The following is a 20,217-nucleotide window of genomic DNA, read 5'->3' as shown; positions in this document are numbered from 1 at the left end:
TGCATTGTTCTTTTTTTATTTTTATTTTTATTTTCGTTACTGTAATAGATCAGCAAAATAATCTTCAAATTCTTGCTCCCTTGATTTTTCTTGCTTATTTTCAACAGGTTTACTCCAAATAGAGGATTCACTTTGCAACCTAAGCCCCTTGTGTACTTCTGCATCATCTTTTTCTATAAAAAAAAAAAAAAGCTCAGATTTAGCTAATACTTGTTTATTTATGTATTGTTTACCTTGATCTGATTCATTAATATTTTCACTTTTTGCATGCGTTTTTCTTCTTTTTTTCTTTTCTTGTTCCACATGCTCCTTCTCTTTTCTTCTTTTAGCTAGTCTTCGTTTTGTCTTGTAATTCAATTTGTCGGAACATTCAGGACAGAGTCGAACTTTAACAAGTTCATTTTTCTTTTCACCCTCTTCAATGTAACCAAAGTTGACTTCCCAGCTTTTTAGTGACTGCGTTTGATCACAACGAGTAGAGGCACAAATAAACTGTCCCTTCCCAACTACAACTTCCTTTTCCGTTCTCCATCGAAGAGCTATTCGTCCCTCCTTATAATACTTTAATTCACATATTGCGTATTCTTTAAATAATGCATCATAATACTTTTTGGCAACTCGTTGTTCCCAAGTTAGATTTCCTTGATCATCAAGTTCTGATCTTATAAATCTAAAAAAATAAATAAATAAATAGATGATAATTTATAAATATTTTCCAACAGGTGAATAGTGCTCATTATTTATTTTCCTACTTGTGATTTTCTTCGATAATATCTTTTTCTGTTCTATACACTGGAGGAATATAAGGTTTTGGTTTTTCTTGTTTTTGTTTCAAATACTCTTTCATGAGTTGTCGATGTCGAATAAGCTACAAATTAAAATTTAATCACTCTAATTAGCTTTTTCTTTTTTTCTGTTGAATAAAATAATTTACGTTACTAGACTATCATCTTTAGACTTCTTTTCTGACATTGCTGTTATAGATAATTTGAAAAAAAAAAATGTATACACAAATATTTATAAAAAAAAGGCTAAACAAAAGAACATTTAAACTCAGGACATATATTTTATATTTCAACAAAACGACTACAGATGTAGATCTTGTATTGCATTTTTTTTTTTACTTGGATATAATGGAATCGTCTTTACGTGATCAAGTCCGTGAATATATAACAGAATTTTCAGATAATGTGAGGAAATATTTTTTATCTTTATCAGCAATAGCCGAAAATGCCACTATAGATAAATCGAATAGTCCAAAACAGATCGTGGAACAGATGGCAATTATTGACAAGAAATTACAAGAGGCTGTTAAGCATAGTAATGCAACAAAATATAGAATAATAATAATAAAATATTTCCTGACGTTTTTTTTTCGAAAATTAACATTAATTTGGATCTAGTCGAAAGTCATCAAATTCGTCAACAACAAATAATTAAAGTGCAAGAAGAAATTCAACAACATAACATTGCTTTATTAGAAATTATTCAAAAACTTGGATCTGTACGCGATGAGCTGGATCTCTCTTTAGAAAAAGCCAAAACCGAATTAAAAGCAATGAAATATGCAACAGACTGTAAGAGTTTTCTAAATATTCAAATTGTTAAAAAAAAGTGAATTGAATGTATTTTTGTTTGTTTTTTTTATAATTAGCCAATGTGCAATTTACAGACGTATTAGCTTATGCTTCTAAATTATCAAAATATACCTCGGCACCACCTAATTTTGATAATACTAATATTAAAGTCGATTTTGAAAAACCATACCCTGATGAAGAGAGGATGCGTCGTGGATTACTCTATTGGCAAAACGCATCTCAACAACGAACAGAAGAAAAATGTATAATAATATGTGAAAGAGAGAGTATTGCTTTGTTTTAACTTATTGCCCTTTTTCTTTCTTTTTTTTTTTTTGTATATAGTTGAAAGCTCAGACAGTGAGGCTTCATCTAATGAAGAAATGGAAGAAATTCATATTAATAAACAGGCTGAAGATGCAGACGGAGACCCATTCTGGATTCTAGACTTGAATCCTGATATGCAACCATGAATGAGGAAATATGAGATTTTTAATAACAATAAAAACTAGTTCTCTTATAAACATTATTTATTCATACATAAAATTCAATTATATGCATCTTAAGAAGAGTTATTTTCGTTAATGATAGTAAAATAATCCGAATAAGTGTAATAGGAATTATTTCCACGCATGGCAATGACATCTATCATAGACCAAAATAAAAAGTTATTTCATCATTTCTTCTGTAGTCACTAGTTGCTTTGACTTTAAACTTACAGTCATTACGAGTAGTAAGATTGGTAGGGACAGTCCAAACATACTTTCTATCAGAAACTTGAATAGGGCCATTAGTAAGAATATTATGAATAACCCAATTCAAGTTAAGTGCGTCGCCATCCATTAAACTGATAGCATTAATGGTAGTAGCATTTGCATCCAAAATAGTCCTTTTTTTTTTAAAAAAAAAGAGCAAAACAAAATTTTAAAAAAGTTATTTTAACGAATCATTCTTACCATCATACTTACCAAGTAATGGTTAAGTTAGAGCCAGCATAGACAGTTTGCTGTAAAACAATATAAATAAACTATTAAAACTCAAGATACAACTTACATTAAGAGTTGGAATATTGATAGCAACACCTGCATTTACAGGTGCTTGTCCCAAAATGAAAGCAACAAAATATGAAAGAATCAAAGTAAGGATAGCAAAGATCTTCATTTTTCTTTACAAAATATTAAAAAGAAAAAAAAAGCGTTCTATCTCTCTCTCTCTTTTTGCTTTTACATGGTTTGTACGCTTTTTTTTTCCTTTTATTATATTAAGCGAGACATTAATCTTATCTCACATATTGAGTAGACATGTTTTACATTTTTTTTTATCTATTGTAGTATTTCAAACATGGCATATACCAAGCATAAACATATAATTGGTTAGAAACGAAAAGAAGAAAAAAAATATGTCACAGCAATGATGTTATATCTTTATTATTAAATCCATAACCTTCTTTTTTAAAACATCAACAAGCAGAAAAAAAGTATTATAATAGGCTTGTAGTGAGGCAATTTTTCTTTCTAAATGCAGCGTTATAATATCTTATATTACAGTGCAATTTGTAGCTTTTAAAATAATAAATAAATGTTGGTTTCTCAAATTCAATTGTCGCACATAAGAACTTTATTTCAAACGTTTATCGTAAGTGAAGATTCTATTTCCCCTCAGCCACTTTCAATAATTGTCGTTTTGAGCAACGAGATTATTTGATTGCTGATCATTATTTAACAGAGCAGATTTGTTTATTTTATTTTATTTTTTTTTTTAAAAAAAACATGTATTACCTAGAATGCAAGTAAAAATACAATACCTCCTGGTTTATGCTCTGGGATTCTTTTACAACACAGTCTACTTATTTTTTTAAATCATAATGTTTTTATTTTTTTTATCAATATAAAATGTACACTCTATTAATTAATAGAACTGAATCAATGATTACTCAGGGATGGAGAACACAGCTGGTTTCTTGGTAGCAATGATATCAAGATATTCGTCGTAGTGAATTTCTTTTTTCCAACTGGCCTGAATAGCATCTAAACTCGTATTACACGCTTCCCAAAAGTATTTGGTGATCTGTAATATGTCATTTATCGTTTTCATACTAATTGTTATAGAACAAGCTCTGTATATAATCATAAGTAATATTATAATAGATGAATTACATAATACAGATAAACTATAAGCCTAGATATGAAATAAAACGCTAAATATAACATCTTGTAAGTAATATAAAACTTATTGACATCCAATCGTCAAGGTGTATCAATTATAAGGCATCGTATCATTTCTAGATATTTATTTTTATAACCTCGACAAAGGATTCAGGTCGTCTTTGATTCAATAAAATAAAACATAAAAGATATCAGGAACATATACTCAGATCAAACAATAAAGTTTTTATTTAAATCCTCAATCAGATCATTATAACACGCAATAGATAATCTATATGAATCGATAGCTTGAATCAACACATTGTATATCTGAATACTAACACTGCCTCATGATTTATCCTTTTTTTTATAATTATTTCTATTTCTTTGATTCAGGATTCATTAATATAAATACAAGCAGTTGTGTAGACACAAAATAATCTTTAGAACCTTTAATTCTTATTTTTATTTCATTTTTCTTTTCATTGAATAAACACAGTCTCAAACTATACTTCCTTTTGTTCTCTTTCTCTCTTCTTTTATTTTCTCTTTTATTTTTTATTTACATTCCATCACATTAATAAAAGAAGGTAAATCATCTAAACAACGAAGGAATAAGATCTCTCCCACTTTCTTCATTACGTATATATGTTCATTCTCTATACTTGTTACAAAAAAATTAATTTTGAATCCTTCTATACTGAATGAAAATACATTTTGCTTGTTGTTGATATTTATGGTGCGCTGCGTAAGTATTGCTAATTTTACTACATCCATATTCAATGCTTTTTTAGAAACATTTCCAAGCTTACATTCGCCGTAACCAAGGCATAAGTTTTGATCGTTACTTATTGCACTGATAATTGCGTCTGGTCTTTTTGGAGTGTAGTTTTCAGCTGCCTTGTTCGTCTATCGCAAAAGTATGATGCATTGAGTTTCGGAGAGTATTGAAGTAAGTAAAGGGCTATAATAAGTACTCCATAACTCGGACTCTCCAAGCTTTGCAACATCAATCTCTTTCTTTGGGAGAAAATTCAGTATACAAGCAATGCCTTTCAAAACTTTTTTTTCGTAAATGGTTATTTCTTCTTTGAGAGATAGTTCCAAAAGCTTGATCATCCCCATTTCCAATAAAAGTACACCACGCTGGATATCATAAATAATCTTTGAAATTGCTAAATATACTGTATCCATAATCGTAAAGGTGTAATCAAAATGAGTGCATTCTTTAAGTATTTGATCTAATAATGCACCACCAAAATACTTAATTTGCAAGTCATTATGCTGATTATCGGTTACAAGAAGCATGTTAAAACGAGCAGCCAATTCTGTAATGTTTTTTTTCAGAAAATATTAATCCTTGTGTCATGGTTGTAAGATTCATAACTTAATTCAATAAGATAAATAGTCATAAAAGAATATATAGTGCATTTGTATAATAATTCTGTCTATAAACATATTTAGTATATTTACTCTTGTATAGAAAAAGAATTAATTAATAAAAAGTCCTACATCTAAAAATATACTTTCTTCTATTATTGTTCTGCTGAATATAAATTTATAAAAATAACTTTATACAAGTTAAACTGGGGTAAACTAAGAATAATACAAATACGCGTAATAATTGATTCTACTCAGAATACACGTATTAGTTATAAAAATAAATATATACTAAAGACATGAATCTATAATTATAACTCTTAGTAATCCTTCTATAATTATATTATCAAATACAATTTGTTATATTTTTTGTCTTCTTATTACTCATCATCCTTATTCACAAAATATATAAATACTCTTACATTATTCACCCTTATTTTGTATAACTTATAACTAATAACAATACTTGTATTGAATTAACTTTTAATAAACTTATTGACAAGTCTCAACGTACTTCTTCTGTCTTGTTTTCTTTTTATTTTATTTTCTTTTATTTAATTACTTAAACCTACCTAAACCACAACAAACATAACAAATTGTAGGTGATGATATAATTATAGAATGATTACTAAGAGTTATTATAGATCTATATCCATGCCTTTTGTATATAACTAATATATGTATTCTGAGTGGAATCAATTATTACGCGTATTTGTATTATTCTTAGTTTACCCCAGTTTAACTTGTATAAAGTTATTTTTATAAATTTATATTCAGCAGAACAATAATAGAAGAAAGTATATTTTTAGATGTAGGACTTTTTATTAATTAATTCTTTTTCTATACAAGAGTAAATATACTAAATATGTTTATAGACAGAATTATTATACAAATGCACTATATATTCTTTTATGACTATTTATCTTATTGAATTAAGTTATGAATCTTACAACCATGACACTATATCGCAAAAGAATGGCCAAAAAATCAATCTATCGACTTATATGAATTACAACAAAAAACAATTTTATTGTTATGCTTGACGACTATGGCAAGACCAAGATCAGATGTTGGCAGAGTGCAGTTTAGAGATGTACAAATGGAGCTTAAAAACGAAGAACCAGTGTCAATTCTTATACATTTTAGAGAAGTGAAAGAGACTCAAGTGAAATCTGTTATACTAGGATTGGCAGATGACAATGACATGTGCCTTGTTTCCACACTTTTCGACTTTTTACAAAGGTCGAGCCATCTTCGAAATAACCTTCCTATAGACCATAGTTTGTTTTTGGCATTCATTCTCGAACCAGACAAGGTGAAATCCGCTAGTCCTTCTACTGTAGCTACATGGGTTTCAAAAGCAATGGAAAAAGCGGGTATTGACACTAGTTCTTACAAACCACACTTTATCAGGTCAGCTTCAAGCACCAAAGCAGTTGAAAATGGAATAACGATTTCGGAGGTCAAGCAACATGCTAATTGGAGTCACAATTCCAATACATTTGAACGATATTACCTCAAGCCAAGCACGCAACTTAATGACAGCACCAGAATAACGAACTCAATTGTTTCTATCAAAGGAAAAAATACCACATTGGAGTCCGAGTCGCAGTCAACAAGGATTGTTGAAGGAACGACCAACAGTACGTCCGTTGACGAAGACGAGGATGAAAATGTGGTAACAACCCGACCCAAATAATTTTCTTGGCTACAAGAAACTTGGAAAAATTGATTCCAACTATCTTTTTATGTTTTGCTTTTAATTCTATATTTATTTCATTCATGTTCCCCTCCCTTATATCAAAACCAATTGAGTCTTCTTCCGACTTTTGAAGGTATAAAGGGAAAAAAGGAGATTCTAGTATATTTTTATTATTATTTTTTCATCTATAAAAGGAAAATAAAGCTCGGCTCTTGGAGCTTGTTACCACATTGGAGTCTGAGTCGCAGTCAACGGACGTATTGGTTATCATAACTAAATTGTTCAAAAAATTTTTGCGGTGTAAGTTTATTCGCATTTTCCAAGCACCATCTCGCATCAATAGATATACGTTGTTCGGGGTTTGTTTGTTTAGATTTTTTAGGCATTTTTGATCAAATTATTCATTTGACTTCCATAAATATACTTTTTTTTTTTTTTTTTTTTTTTTTTTTTTTTTTTTTTTTAAGGGAGTAAACTCCAGCTTTTATTTAATGTCCTCAAATAACTGAATTTTATTGAGAATAAGAGTTGAAAAGCGATTACTTATGCTAATACACATACTGATATTTATTGCAGGATTAAGTATATTGACACGCCTACTTAGCTTACTTTTGTACCTATAACGCTAGATAGAGATTCTTTTGTTTCTCACTCAAAAGTTTATTCTTGATGTAATTTTGCAATAATATAAATAATGAGCTCAAGTCAATTTTTTTTATGTTTTGTGTAGCCACTTGAGCATGTATAGTGCGATCATGTGTATTAACAAGAAAAAAAAAAGGGGGGGTGAGGCTTTTTCTTAGCATCCTTAAACAAAAGGAGTTTTAAGGAGATTAGAAATATGGCTTCTCATTTTGTATTTATTTTTATTGATTGGAACTTTTTTTTTTTCAATTTTCCTTTTTTCCTTTTTTTTTTGTAGTTTTTTTAATGTAAGTTCTTTTGACTTACCAGTAATTTATTTCTCGTATGGAACTGCAGTGAAGCTTTTACTATTAGGCGAATTCTCCCCTTGATCTTAGCGTCTTGGGAACCGCGGATAGTAGCCGAACGTTCTCGTTACTGGGCCTCTGCCTTCTTTCTTGCGTGAGTTAGAAGCTTTGGTTTGGGTTCCTTTCCATACAACATTTTTAGAGGTTCATTACTGATTTTTTTTTCTTTTTTTTTTAGGTTTTTTAGATTTATTATAGGTTCCCAGTTCCTTGAAATTATTAGGCTCCATGGTGCTGAATATAGGATATAATTATAAATGCTTGTATAAATTAATATCATAATAATAAATACATTTTATTGTATGTTTGCTGTTACGTTTTTTATACCAATTTATTGTCTCTTTTAAAATATGTATGTCTTTGAGGCTATAGAGTTATGTTATGTTATGTTCCTTCCACCATATTCACTTGAATTAAACCTCATTAAGCAGTTCTGGGCGATTGTGGAAAGGAGAATGAAGTACTTATCTGGTAGAATATGTTATGCTTGTAACAACACACCCGTTAAGAACCTTGAGTCTTTTTAAAAGTCTAGTTACAAATTGTTACACTAAAACACCATTCTAAATAATATTTGTTTTTTCTTAAAATAAATAAAGCTACAAATTCTCCACCTCTCGCACTATATAAATAAATTACTATGTATTTTTTTTTTTTTTTTTTTTAGAATGAACATATCGTGCATGTAAATAGAGATCAACAAAATGCATTTAATAATATAATGAATTACACGCATATATATACATATATAGCATGTCCAGAAATAGATTACACTGTTGTGGTTTTATAGGTAGGTTTCAGAGGTAAAAGACTAGAAAATAGAAACAAATGTATAAAATAAAAGAAATAAGTAAGAGCATGCTGAGACTTGTTAATAGTTTTATTGATATGAGGGTTAGGCTATAAGTTAAATTTTAAAATAAAGGAAAGCAATGTTAGAGTATATATATATTTTGTGAATAAGGATAATGAATAATAAAAAAATTTGATAATATAATCATTATAATATTAAGAATCATTCTATACTTAATATGTGTATAAGCAAAATTATCATAGTATTGCACTATATGTTTTATTATGACTATTTATCACATTGAATTAAGTTACAAATCTTACAACCATGACACGGCAGCAGATTGTGACCTCTCCTTTGCCAAGCAAATACCATATATAAGTTGAGCAAAACACTGCCTCGTGATGGTATCTTCGACATTAGAGATAAACCAACTCAATACCGGAAAAGAATTACACCCTTTGCAAGCATCAGGTTACTTTATTTGCTCACAGGCCACGTCAATTAATGCTTTGGATTAATATAAGGGAATAAAAAAATGACAAAATGGTGAAATTATTATATTCAATTGCATATACTAATACTTAAAACAATTAAGTGGAGAAGAAAATAGAAAGAAAAATAGTTGACACTGGTCAAATTCAACTTCAAAAGATAAAAAGATGCCTCGAAAAGGGAAATGAAAATTTCAAATGAAAAGACATTAAGCTTTGTAGACGATACTTTGGAGTTCTTGAGACGACAAGAAAGAAAAATACTGCGAAACTGTAAATACAACGTCTATTGAAGAAACTCCTCCCTTGGCTTATGTAAAAAGCAGTTAAACCCTGTTAAATTTCAATAACGAGGACAAAGCAGAGCTACATACATTTGTACAACGTTTTAAAAGTATCAAGTCAGGAAAAATCAACTAGGAAGAGATGCTTTAAGCGAGAATATTTTGATAATATACAGGCAATCAAGCACCTTTAAACTAGTGAAAGTTTGAAATGTCATTACAATATATTATTGAAGTAAAAATATAATTGTGAAGAAATGTATGTATATAGTTTATATGAGCGTATCAATGCTTTTTAAATGGTACATCAGAAATATCTATTCAAATTTTAGTTTACTTATACCCAATACACTACTAACTTGGGGAGGTTTTTTTTTCTTCTTTTTGTTAAAACGAATACCAGAGAAAATAGTAAGCCATCTTATACAATACATATTATTTATTTATTCATCATCATTGTCTTCAATTAAAAAGTCTTTGATTTGATTTAATAGTCTATCATCTCTACTTTGATTAATTGCATTCTCAGCAACATAGGATGGTAGAGATGATATTGACGTTTCGTTATAATCTTTAAGATTCACTTGACAGCTATAACATAAATGCTTGTTCAAATCTAGTTTCATCTTTTGACAATCACCATTACCATTACAACAACTACTCTGTTGTTGTTGTTCTGGTCTTGGTTCAGCATCTTCAACATCTGTCACCGTGATATGTTTTCTCCAAGCCCCAATGCCACTTTCATAAGGCATTAAACACATAGCACAAGTCTGTGTCAAATCCATATCGGCAGCAGGTGTCAATTTCATTACTGTGCGGCATACTGTACTTACAGTAGACGGAAAATCACGCTCAAGCCCCACAATAAATTCCTCTGTCAATCTTTCAATAGAGCTTTTACCAGGCATCATAGTACTAAAATTAAGTGGTGATATAATATATTGATCCGTCTTTACAAAATAATTATACAATCCAATTTCTTTAGCAAGCATGTCTTTCATAGGTCGCATAATACAAAGGTCCTTAAAACTTTGTTGATCGTCAACGCTTACATCTAAAGCAAGACTATAGCCACGTCCTTTACTTGTCATTGAAATCATTTTGATAGCTTGACGAGTAGCTGAATCAGCCATAAAAATATAATCACATCTAAATAAGATATATAAACAGAAGGATGTTAAAAAGGACATTTCTTTACATTAGATCACACCTCCCCCCCCTTTTCTTTAAAAAAAATTACTTTTCACGTCTAGCCACAGTCACAAGCATTTCCATTTTAAGATTCCAAAGTAAGTCTTCCTTAGCTGTCGTCTTTTTAATATTAGCAAACAATTGTTTTAATTGCTCAACTGGTGATTTATCTAATTGTTCCTTTTCTATACATTTAACATAATGTTCTATCATATATGATGTGAGTCTTTTTTTTCTCTATTCGTAACCTACAACGACTTTACTTACCATAGTCACCATTCTCAATTCCACCTGAAACTGATTTTAATATTTGATTAAATTCAACATTTTTTGTAAATCCTGAACCAAACACTTCTTCTAAACGATAACTAAAATATTCAAATTCTGTAAAGTATTCTTTCATGTGTTGAGCAAGTTTTTCTGCAGATCCCTCCTAAATATGAACAATAATAAAAATTCAGCCAACAAATTTTTTAACCCTATTATTAATCATCCAATTTTACATTGCTACCAAACAAACTACTTTCATCAATGTGACAAACAATAGCTTCGGGTATAAGCTGAATTTTTTTCTTTTCGTTAGGTAATACTTTCATAAAATTTTTTGTTAAATTAAGCATGGCACTATAAAAAAAAATAAATAGGTGAATTGATGATCTTTATCAGGTAATATAACCAACACACTTACATTGAAGAAGGACCACCTGAACAGGCTAATAAAACCTTTCCTTTCTTTCTATCATTATTTCTTAAGCGAAGTAAAATAGATCTATATTTCCCGATAAATACAAAAGTAAAACAGGATCTATTATAAATTAGTAATCGACATTAGTTCCTCCGAGTCATACATAATACAAAAAAAAAAAAAAAAAAGAGATTTTCTTTTTAAAGCAAGACTTACTGACAATAATATGCTTGTCGAATTAAGACTGTAGCAGGTTCAGTTTTACATTTACAACAATGCTTATTTGTAGCTTTCATTTTTAAGTATTGAACAAAATATAAAAAAAAAAGACTAATTTAAATTCTTATTTATTTTTTTTTTTCGATAACTTTAAAGTCAGTCAAAGCCACCGCATTATTTTAATTACAAAAGGGGAAAAAAAAAGAAGAAATGTTTGAAGCTAAATTAAGTGAAGAATGCGATTGAAACAAGAATATTTTATTTATTATAGCAGATAATACAATTGATTCATGTAATTAACTTATTTTTGTCCACTTTTTAATAAGTCCAAGAAGGTTGACTTTGACATTGTAGAAACTATTAAAAAAAGAGTATACATTAACAAACATTTACTAAATGAATATATATACATGTATAAATATATATTTACCATTTTTAGCCTTTTCTATTGATGCAAGTGTTTTACGAGTAGTAGCTGCATTTTCAACTGCAACTTCTGTCATCTTTTGCTGTGTACGAATAGCATTAAACAATTTAACTACACCTCTTGTAGCTACTTTTCTTAAACGTTTTTCGTATTCAAAAGTTGTATAATCAGGAATGACACGGCCCTTTTCCTTTAGAGCTTTCTTTTGGGCTGATAATATTTTACGTGCTTTATAATCTAATTTTTCGTCTTCAAGTTTACGTTCTACACCCTTTGACCTTGCAAGAATGGGTTGCTGATAAAAAAAAAGAGGAGAGGCTTAAGTTTATATAATATTCATGTATTTTCAAAAAACTACATCCTTTACCTTTTTGTCTGATCCAGATAACGAACTGGCTAAAATGTTTGTCATGGCATTAGAAAATGCTTCTGTAGTGTATTTTTTAGTCTTTTTTTTCCTATCGGTAAAGATCAACATTATTCAATGTATAAATATATATATTACTAAGCTCTAATTTAATTTTACCATCAATATCCATCTCATCATCTTCTGATTCCTCGTCTTCCTCATCATCTTCCTCATCACCTTCCTCATCGTCAGCTTCATCATTCATATCTGTATCTTGATCATCATCAACATCATTGTCTGAACTCTGTTCAACTGAATCATTTGTTTCTTCATTTAACTCTTTCATTGATGATTCAGCATGAGATTCTAATTTATCATCTTCTTTAGTAATTTTATTTACTGATTTAGTTTTCGATTGCTTTTTCGCTGCCATTAGTTGATGTTGGAGTTAAATTGATGATTAAATTTAATTCATTTTTTTTTTCTCGAAGAATAAGACATTATCTCATGCCACCTATAACAAAAAAAATGTGTGACGGGTTTTCCTTGAAAAAAAAAATAATAATAATAACAATGACCAAACTCCTTTTAATTTAGATGAATAGTCTAGAATAGTTCCAACATGGACGTCTCAACATACATGACACATTTACATGATATGTACTAATATAATTAATGAATTTCATCATGCAACCAGCCCATCTTGTTTTATTCTCTTTAGTTCCATCTAAACAAAAAAGTTTGGCAAACATTTAAAGAGTTGTACTATATTATCTAACTTTTAAAAGGGGGATTGCTTTTCCTCTTTAGTACATAACATGGCAAAAAAAAAAAAAAAAAAAAACGATGAAAGCCTTTTAATTCAGTATTGAATACTGTTCTACTACTACTGCTGTTACGAGTATAGCATTCATTTGAATACATTATTTTACAGAACAACATGGATCTGTAATAAATCAAAACAATTATTCAATCCCACATTCCTAGACAAAAATTCACTTTTATATGATTTGCGAAAAAAAAAAAATAAAATAGATAAAACACATTTTATTTATTCTATTTAAATATAGTCTATTTAACGCATTTCATATCTGTCAATTCGATTAGGAAGCTCATCATCATCGCGATACGAAGTTAAACCTCCATCGATTAGTAAAATAGGTGTACTTTCTGCTACAGTATTATACATGTGATAGGTAGCTGAATGTCTTCCATCTTCATCTTCACTATCATCTATACTGAAATGGGCTCCTTCCAATTCTACATTTTCCTGAACGTTTGCAGGACTAATTTCCTTGTTGTGCGAAGTAGTTGTTCGCATAACCTTTAGTTTAAGCCAATTATAAAGACCAATACCGAACAAAGTAATGCATAAACCAATGATGTTAATCAAAGTTAAGATATCTCCAAATACAAGAGAGGAGATAAAGATGGTTGCTACTTCTTTAAATATACCACAAACGCTTAAAGTGACAACGGATGTACGTTTGATTAAAAAGAATTCCGAAACAATCATACAGAACGCAAGACTACCACCTGCTAAAATGACAGCCATCTAATATTACATTATTAGTGCCTTTAATCACATCTTAATTTCTATTCAACTCTATTTACTGTATGTAATCCTTCTCTAAAGGTAATAAAAAAAGCGCTTTTAAAGATTGTCACATAGCCTTCTACACCAGCAGAAAGAGTTAATAAAATAAGTGCTTGAGAGGGCGCCAAGAAGAAGATAGAGGCAAAGGGATTTGTTAGACCCATACTTTCTTTACGTAAAAGGACTTCAGTTAAAGACCAACGTAAACCACCAAAACAAGAAGCCGCCATCACTTGTATAAATCCTATCAATGAAAAATCAGTTTCGTCCGAGACCATCAAGACGACACCCACAGTGATAATTAAAATAATCAAAATCAATTTCCAGTTTGGCTTTTCTAGCTTAAAGATAAAAGCAAATATTAAAACAAAAGCGAGAGTGGATGATTTGCACATTGCTATGTTAAAAAAAAAAGAAAGTTATATATAAAAAATTGCTATTATCCAGTTACAAGTGCTACTTACTATAAAATGATAAAGTAATTGACTTTAAAGATAAATTTGACAAACCAATATCTAAACTTGTAGCCAATGCGCAAGGAAGCACTTTATATCTAAATGGTAAAAAACATGTTAATAATATAATTAAATCAAGTTCCATTATAGGTAAAGTACTACACATATTTGTTACATATAATCACGAAATGAAGGCTGTTTATTTGGTCTCAAGCTTGGTATAATGAATAAAGAAGTTCCTGAGAATAAAAATTGAACAATCATATGTATACTAGTAACAAATAATGGATATCGAAAGTTATAATGCTCTTCTGAAAACATCCATTTATTATAAACTGACAAAATAGTAGCAAACTAATAAATAGATTAGTGTATACATGTATTATAAAAGTTACTTGAAACTTTACAATATACCTAAATAGAAATGGAATTAAAAGGATAATCTCTTTTAGTGAACTTTGATAACTAGATGACTTACCACATTAATATCCAGAACAGATTGATGGCCGAAGTTTTAATGATACTCTTTTCCTTATGTTGTATTACTTCATTTGTAGTATTTAGTAATGTTTCAGATGGTAATGAAAGTGGGTCCTCGTCTTCTAATGAATATGTATCACTATTAACTTCTATTTCATCTTCTCGTAAACGTTGATGTTGAATAGATTTAAAATTCTGTTCCATTTTTTTTCTCTTTACATACAAGCACAATAATTAGCAAAAGAAAAAAAAAAAAAAAAATAAAGAACAGGAAAAAAAAAAAAAAAAGTAAATACAACGGAATTACAAAAAGGTAATTTTTATTATTATTATGGACGTTCACCAAACAATCTTTTTCGTGCCTTTATTTTAGCCAAATGCAACAAGTACAAAAAGGAGAAAAAAAAAAGTTATAAGTTAGAAGCAATTCTTACTTTTTTTTTCTTTTTGTTTAAAAAATAGTGATATTTTTCTTCATAAACAATGTATAACAAATTTACACACACACACACACACACACACACACACTTACCAAATCTAAAGTTCTATCTCTATAACTATCATTAAGTGATACATCTCTTTTTGTAGATGCACCTATGCCCGCTGACTGTGCATAACTTTCTGCTTTAATAGGATTTAAAATACCAGTTCCATGTTTACCTAAGCCTTCACCCTTTTTCCATCCCATGTTAGCTAACATACGTGCACCTTTATTATCATCTGAAATAGGTGCATAAACAGAAGCCTTTGGTAATGTCTCTCTATCATATAAAGGAAATTGAATAAAAAAAAAACTCACTTTTGAGTTTTATTCATTCCACTCTACTTACAATTCATGTGACTTGGTAAGAGGTCTAGGTGGTGAAAGTGGTGTAGTTAAAATAGGCTTTTCAGGTTGTCCATAAGCTTGTCTTCTTTCTGCTGCTCTATTTCGATACTAGTATATAATGTAAGCAATACAATTCATATAATCATCTATCTCTCCTCTTTCTCTCTTTCTTACTTCGACTGTTTGTAATTGCTGATGTTCTTCTTGTTCAGATTTCATAAAATCCATTTTCATTTTTGCTTTATTTATAGCAACAGGATCATTCAGATTATTCTACATAAAAGCTCGAATGGTTATCATCCCTTTTTTTTTGTTTGACATAATAATACACATCCCATACTTTATGAAGTTCAGAAACTTGTTGATGTTTTTCTAAATCTTGTTTTGATTTAAATTTTCGTTGACAAAGAATACAAATTAGAGATTTTAAATCAGCAAAATTTTTTTTTGCTTTCTCTTCCTCCTCTTCGGCTTCTCTTTCTTTTTTAAGTTCTTCCTTCTTTCTATTCCAACGTTCAAGTTGACTATGAATCTAATAATCAAACTGTTAATACATATATATAAAATAAGAAATAATGGACTAAGGGGAGGGGTAAAAAAAATTGAACTACCTTTTTAGTAGCAATAGGAGGAGCATTGTTACCCGTTTCAATACGTTTACGTTTACGATCTTCTAACAATGATTGCTTTGTGTCATCATTTGTATTATCGACTTGCTTGTCTATTGAAGAAGAAGAAGAAGAAGTTTCTTCTATTTTTGAACGAATGACGAATTTAAAGGCTGGTTTCTGTTGTTGATTGAACATTGATTTTTTTTTTGTTTTAATAAAGAAAAAAAAAAAAAAAAAAAAAAAAAGGGAATTTCAAGAAAAATGGTAATTACTATTTTTTTTTTTTTTTGTGCACGACAAGAAATTAAATTTCCGACTATTATCTCTTATAACAAAATGAATAATAGTAAAAATGCTGTTCATTTGATAAGTTTTAGTAGTGTGTCTCCTTTCACTTTTAATTTGGAATTTAGAGAGAAATAAAGAGTATTCATTGCAGATAAAAATAGAATTAAGAAGAAAGATTAAAAAGTTCCTTTTTATTATTAATTATTTAATACCACATGGACAACTATGGACCAAGATTAAACAATTTATTATATTTTAATTGAAGGGATACAATTGATGAATAAATATCTCAGTTTTAGAAAAAAAAAGCATATTATAGAAATAATAACATGATTTTGGTAGAATTATTACTGCTTTTTCCAAATTGTTTAAAATATGAATTCGATTTTTTTTTTTTTTTTTTTTTCAAATAACTCTAATTGATATTTCAATTAATTTTTATTTATATTTCAAAAAATTCTAAACTTTTATTTAAATTATTTGAAAAATACAGTGTAAAAGTCTTCTACAACTGCTATTGCTATTATTTTTCAACTTCAGAAATACTCTGATTGGCTTTTTTTTTTGACAGACTCATGGATATACAAAAATAGAGGCCACACTAAACCAGATCATCTCCTGTTGCAGAGAATCTCAAAATAGTTGACCAAGAGAAAAAAAATATTTCTTCTAAAGAGGGACATGGACGGTACATGTACCCTTTGAGGAAGGTAAAAAAAAAAGTGTTTAAACATAAATTAAATGAAGGCGTGTAATTCAAAGTTAAAAGTTTATTGATTGGGATTTAAAATTTTCTTACTAATTTGGATAAAAAAAAAAACTGTCATTTCAAATGAAATGAAATAAAATGAAAAGAGTAGAATAAAATAGAAAAGAAACGAAAAAGAAAAAGCTTGTTATTTGACACTATAGATATTGTATGTATTACGTAATAGTAAAAAATGAATAAAAACAATACAACTTATATCTTGATGAGTTATTCTTCTTCCTTTACTGAATAAAATAAACAAGTGTTGATGATTATTTCAAATGTTTGGATAAGTGTCAAAAAGTATTCTTTCTCCGCTAATAGGTTTTATTATAGTAATCAAACTTACAATAAAAATGTCGCTTTTTTCTTTTCCTTTTCTTCCCTCTTTTTTTTTTTGTTGTTATTATTAGCACAGAAATGGCAACTAAAAGTGGTCAATTTAACTATAGTGATTACCCCGTTATTGTGGGTATTGACTTTGGTAAATAGATAAAATAGAATAGAATAAAAAAAAATTTATCTGATGTATATATTTTAGGTACCACCTTTTCTGGTTGCTGTTATGCTTTTGCACAAAACGAAGAAGTTATTGATATTGTGAAATGGTAAATGAATAAATAGAGGCATGTTCTATTTTAATAAACTAATACATGATTCTTATTGTTATTTTAGGCCTAAGCAAAACAATAATATTTATCCAAAAGTAACAGCTCATACTATGTATATAAATACATATTTGATATAGGATAGCGTATATAACACGTTATTTTTTATTTTTTATTTTTATTATTTTAGACACCTACGTTATCACTTTATCGTAAAGGATCTACTCAAATATTAGATTGGGGACACGGCGCTAGAAGAACCGCAATAAAACCAAATAGTTCAGATTTATTATTATTATCAAAATTTAAACTTTATCTTGATGAACATTTACAAAACGAGACATTACCTAATAATCTTAATATTATTGATGTCATTGCTGATTATCTACATTTATTTCATAATCATGTATGTGCAGAATTATCGAAAGGATTTGCTGGTAATTATGATCAAAGTAAATTTAGATATGTAAAGTAGAATAGTTTGACATGACATGACATTGTATAATAATAATAATAATATGTTATAACTGATATCTAATTTTTTTTTTGTTTAAAAGTGTTTGACAGTACCTGCTATGTGGACAGATCGTGCAAAGGCAGCTATGCGTGAAGCATCTATTCGTGCTGGACTTATCTTACGTTCAGACCCTCCTGAACGATTAACACTTATTTCAGAACCAGAAGCAGCTGCATTATATTGTGAAAAGAAATCAGAGCAATTTAATTTAAGTCATGGTCAACGTTTTATGATTTGTGATGCAGGTGGTGGTACGGTAGATTTGATTGTATTTGAAATTGACGAAACTATACCAGGAAGGTAATAATAGTATACATGTATACAATTTCACTCTTATATATACATATTCATCATGACTTGAAATTGAATAGACGTACTTTAAAAGAAGTTACAAATGGTCATGGTGCTACTTGTGGATCAGGATTTCTAGATTCTAGAATGAGAGATTATATTATACGTAAGTTTGCACATATTGGTCCTATTAATGATTCAGCTATGGAACATATTATGGAAGCATTTGTGAACATTATTAAAGTAAATATATAACATATATATATGTATATATTACATATGAATTGCATACTTATCATATACATATATACATATATATATATATTTAGCCGGAATTTGATGGAACTGAAGATCATTTCTTGGATTTACCAGCTTCTATGGGATTAGGCGATTTAACAGATACATCCATTGGACTGGAAAATGGATGTCTTTTATTACCTGCTCATGAACTCTGTAATGAAATATTTGAACCCGTTGTATCTCAGGTTTTGGGTTTAATTGATAACCAACTTATGCAGTCACCTAATTTAGAGGCTATCTTTTTAGTTGGAGGATTTGGACAGTCCAACTATCTTTTTAAACGAGTAGAGGATGTCTTTGCTGATCGTGTAGGTATGATTGGTGTCCCACCTCGAGGTGAATTAGCTGTTGTCAGAGGTGCAGTCTATTTTGGTCTTAATCCACAAACTGTCACTGAGCGTGTCTCTAGACGTACCTATGGAGTTGAAACACGTATGTTATTCCAAGAGGGTATAGACCCTCCAGAATTCTCTGTTGTTGGTGTCGATGGTCGCACTTATTGCAGACAACGTTTTAGTGTTTATGTTCATAAGGGACAGACGATTAAAGTAGATGAATGTATTTCCAAGGTTTTCGTGATAAGTTATCCAAATGACACCGATTCTGATCTATATGCTTATGATGGGGATGGTCCTGTACCACGTCTCACAACAGATCCATCTATCCAGAAAGTCGGTCATTTCCCGATTCGCATGCCAAAATTAGAAGGTGTCAAACCAGGAGATAAAATAACACTAACGATTCGTATGTATTTTGGTTTAACAGAAATTAAGATTGAATGTGTCATTCAAGATCAAGTCTTTGTCTTTACTTCTGCCTTTGATACAATGGAATCAACATCAGCTCCTTATCATTCATCATCATCACCTATGATACAACAAAATGTAGCGCCCAATTATCTTCATAGAAATTCCACATTAAGTAGTTATTATCCACAACCGTCGCCAAGGTTATCACAACAAGGTTATCCAATTCAACCTTATTATGACCAACAACAACAACAACAACAACAACATCAAAATACGCCAGCATATCCTAATAACACATATTCATCAGCATATTATAATAATAACAATTACCGTTAATTTTTTTTTCTTTTATAGAAATAAGCAATAAAAAGAATTCCATATTTTTATATACATGTATAAATATATATATCTTTTTTTTTTAACATCAGATTACTTGTTTTTTTTTTCCTCGAGATAAGTCATTTTCTTTTTAAATTCAATTCCTTTTTTCTTTTTCTTCCTCTT

The 20,217-nt window shown here is 29.3% G+C and overlaps 10 protein-coding genes across 10 annotated transcripts; 3 read left to right on the top strand and 7 right to left on the bottom strand.

The window, feature by feature from the left end:
- Nucleotides 1-12: 12 nt before the first annotated feature.
- BX663DRAFT_501139 (folate-sensitive fragile site protein Fra10Ac1-domain-containing protein) lies at nucleotides 13-1,100 on the bottom strand. The gene is made up of 4 exons (XM_051526442.1): nucleotides 940-1,100; nucleotides 753-868; nucleotides 234-670; nucleotides 13-173 (listed from the first exon to the last, which is right to left on the bottom strand). The coding sequence occupies exons 1-4, from the start codon at nucleotides 970-972 to the stop codon at nucleotides 37-39; spliced, it is 723 nt and encodes a 240-aa protein (XP_051384939.1). The 5' UTR covers nucleotides 973-1,100; the 3' UTR covers nucleotides 13-36.
- Nucleotides 1,094-2,108, top strand: BX663DRAFT_501137 (vitamin-D-receptor interacting mediator subunit 4-domain-containing protein). The gene is made up of 4 exons (XM_051526441.1): nucleotides 1,094-1,320; nucleotides 1,404-1,577; nucleotides 1,655-1,840; nucleotides 1,923-2,108. The coding sequence occupies exons 1-4, from the start codon at nucleotides 1,134-1,136 to the stop codon at nucleotides 2,048-2,050; spliced, it is 675 nt and encodes a 224-aa protein (XP_051384938.1). The 5' UTR covers nucleotides 1,094-1,133; the 3' UTR covers nucleotides 2,051-2,108.
- BX663DRAFT_501133 (uncharacterized protein) lies at nucleotides 2,092-2,769 on the bottom strand. The gene is made up of 4 exons (XM_051526440.1): nucleotides 2,631-2,769; nucleotides 2,546-2,583; nucleotides 2,297-2,466; nucleotides 2,092-2,222 (listed from the first exon to the last, which is right to left on the bottom strand). Exons 1-4 carry the CDS (start codon nucleotides 2,736-2,738, stop codon nucleotides 2,140-2,142), a joined length of 399 nt encoding a protein of 132 aa, XP_051384937.1. The 5' UTR covers nucleotides 2,739-2,769; the 3' UTR covers nucleotides 2,092-2,139.
- A 558-nt stretch (nucleotides 2,770-3,327) lies between these two features.
- BX663DRAFT_501132 (uncharacterized protein) lies at nucleotides 3,328-3,783 on the bottom strand. Its single transcript, XM_051526439.1, has one exon. The coding sequence runs from the start codon at nucleotides 3,705-3,707 to the stop codon at nucleotides 3,507-3,509; it is 201 nt and encodes a 66-aa protein (XP_051384936.1). The 5' UTR covers nucleotides 3,708-3,783; the 3' UTR covers nucleotides 3,328-3,506.
- A 438-nt stretch (nucleotides 3,784-4,221) lies between these two features.
- BX663DRAFT_559207 (uncharacterized protein) lies at nucleotides 4,222-5,450 on the bottom strand. Its single transcript, XM_051531838.1, has 2 exons — nucleotides 5,234-5,450; nucleotides 4,222-5,169 (listed from the first exon to the last, which is right to left on the bottom strand). The coding sequence occupies exon 2, from the start codon at nucleotides 5,027-5,029 to the stop codon at nucleotides 4,631-4,633; it is 399 nt and encodes a 132-aa protein (XP_051384935.1). The 5' UTR covers nucleotides 5,030-5,169; nucleotides 5,234-5,450; the 3' UTR covers nucleotides 4,222-4,630.
- Nucleotides 5,451-8,108: 2,658 nt separating this feature from the next.
- On the top strand, nucleotides 8,109-8,407 carry BX663DRAFT_501128 (uncharacterized protein). Its single transcript, XM_051526438.1, has one exon. It carries the CDS (start codon nucleotides 8,146-8,148, stop codon nucleotides 8,320-8,322), a length of 177 nt encoding a protein of 58 aa, XP_051384934.1. The 5' UTR covers nucleotides 8,109-8,145; the 3' UTR covers nucleotides 8,323-8,407.
- Nucleotides 8,408-9,775: 1,368 nt separating this feature from the next.
- Nucleotides 9,776-11,571, bottom strand: BX663DRAFT_501126 (uncharacterized protein). The gene is made up of 6 exons (XM_051526437.1): nucleotides 11,462-11,571; nucleotides 11,249-11,365; nucleotides 11,064-11,184; nucleotides 10,828-10,993; nucleotides 10,610-10,766; nucleotides 9,776-10,518 (listed from the first exon to the last, which is right to left on the bottom strand). The coding sequence occupies exons 1-6, from the start codon at nucleotides 11,539-11,541 to the stop codon at nucleotides 9,810-9,812; spliced, it is 1,350 nt and encodes a 449-aa protein (XP_051384933.1). The 5' UTR covers nucleotides 11,542-11,571; the 3' UTR covers nucleotides 9,776-9,809.
- Nucleotides 11,572-11,623: 52 nt separating this feature from the next.
- On the bottom strand, nucleotides 11,624-15,011 carry BX663DRAFT_468677 (Rrp15p-domain-containing protein). The gene is made up of 9 exons (XM_051524097.1): nucleotides 14,771-15,011; nucleotides 14,468-14,706; nucleotides 14,302-14,390; nucleotides 13,855-14,234; nucleotides 13,480-13,795; nucleotides 12,413-12,537; nucleotides 12,259-12,345; nucleotides 11,895-12,186; nucleotides 11,624-11,821 (listed from the first exon to the last, which is right to left on the bottom strand). The coding sequence occupies exons 2-9, from the start codon at nucleotides 14,611-14,613 to the stop codon at nucleotides 11,766-11,768; spliced, it is 1,491 nt and encodes a 496-aa protein (XP_051384932.1). The 5' UTR covers nucleotides 14,614-14,706; nucleotides 14,771-15,011; the 3' UTR covers nucleotides 11,624-11,765.
- A 54-nt stretch (nucleotides 15,012-15,065) lies between these two features.
- Nucleotides 15,066-16,417, bottom strand: BX663DRAFT_501116 (uncharacterized protein). The gene is made up of 5 exons (XM_051526436.1): nucleotides 16,213-16,417; nucleotides 15,942-16,133; nucleotides 15,776-15,874; nucleotides 15,603-15,709; nucleotides 15,066-15,533 (listed from the first exon to the last, which is right to left on the bottom strand). Exons 1-5 carry the CDS (start codon nucleotides 16,405-16,407, stop codon nucleotides 15,269-15,271), a joined length of 858 nt encoding a protein of 285 aa, XP_051384931.1. The 5' UTR covers nucleotides 16,408-16,417; the 3' UTR covers nucleotides 15,066-15,268.
- Nucleotides 16,418-17,633: 1,216 nt separating this feature from the next.
- Nucleotides 17,634-20,085, top strand: BX663DRAFT_501109 (uncharacterized protein). The gene is made up of 7 exons (XM_051526435.1): nucleotides 17,634-17,732; nucleotides 17,790-17,856; nucleotides 17,924-17,954; nucleotides 18,047-18,322; nucleotides 18,414-18,673; nucleotides 18,745-18,907; nucleotides 18,994-20,085. Exons 1-7 carry the CDS (start codon nucleotides 17,669-17,671, stop codon nucleotides 20,047-20,049), a joined length of 1,917 nt encoding a protein of 638 aa, XP_051384930.1. The 5' UTR covers nucleotides 17,634-17,668; the 3' UTR covers nucleotides 20,050-20,085.
- Nucleotides 20,086-20,217: the final 132 nt, after the last annotated feature.

The sequence above is a fragment of the Cokeromyces recurvatus genome (genome assembly GCF_025118155.1).
Source record: "Cokeromyces recurvatus strain NRRL 2243 chromosome Unknown BX663scaffold_6, whole genome shotgun sequence".
Classification (NCBI taxonomy): Eukaryota; Fungi; Mucoromycota; class Mucoromycetes; order Mucorales; family Mucoraceae; genus Cokeromyces; species Cokeromyces recurvatus.
This window is presented reverse-complemented; position numbering and strand designations above follow the sequence as displayed.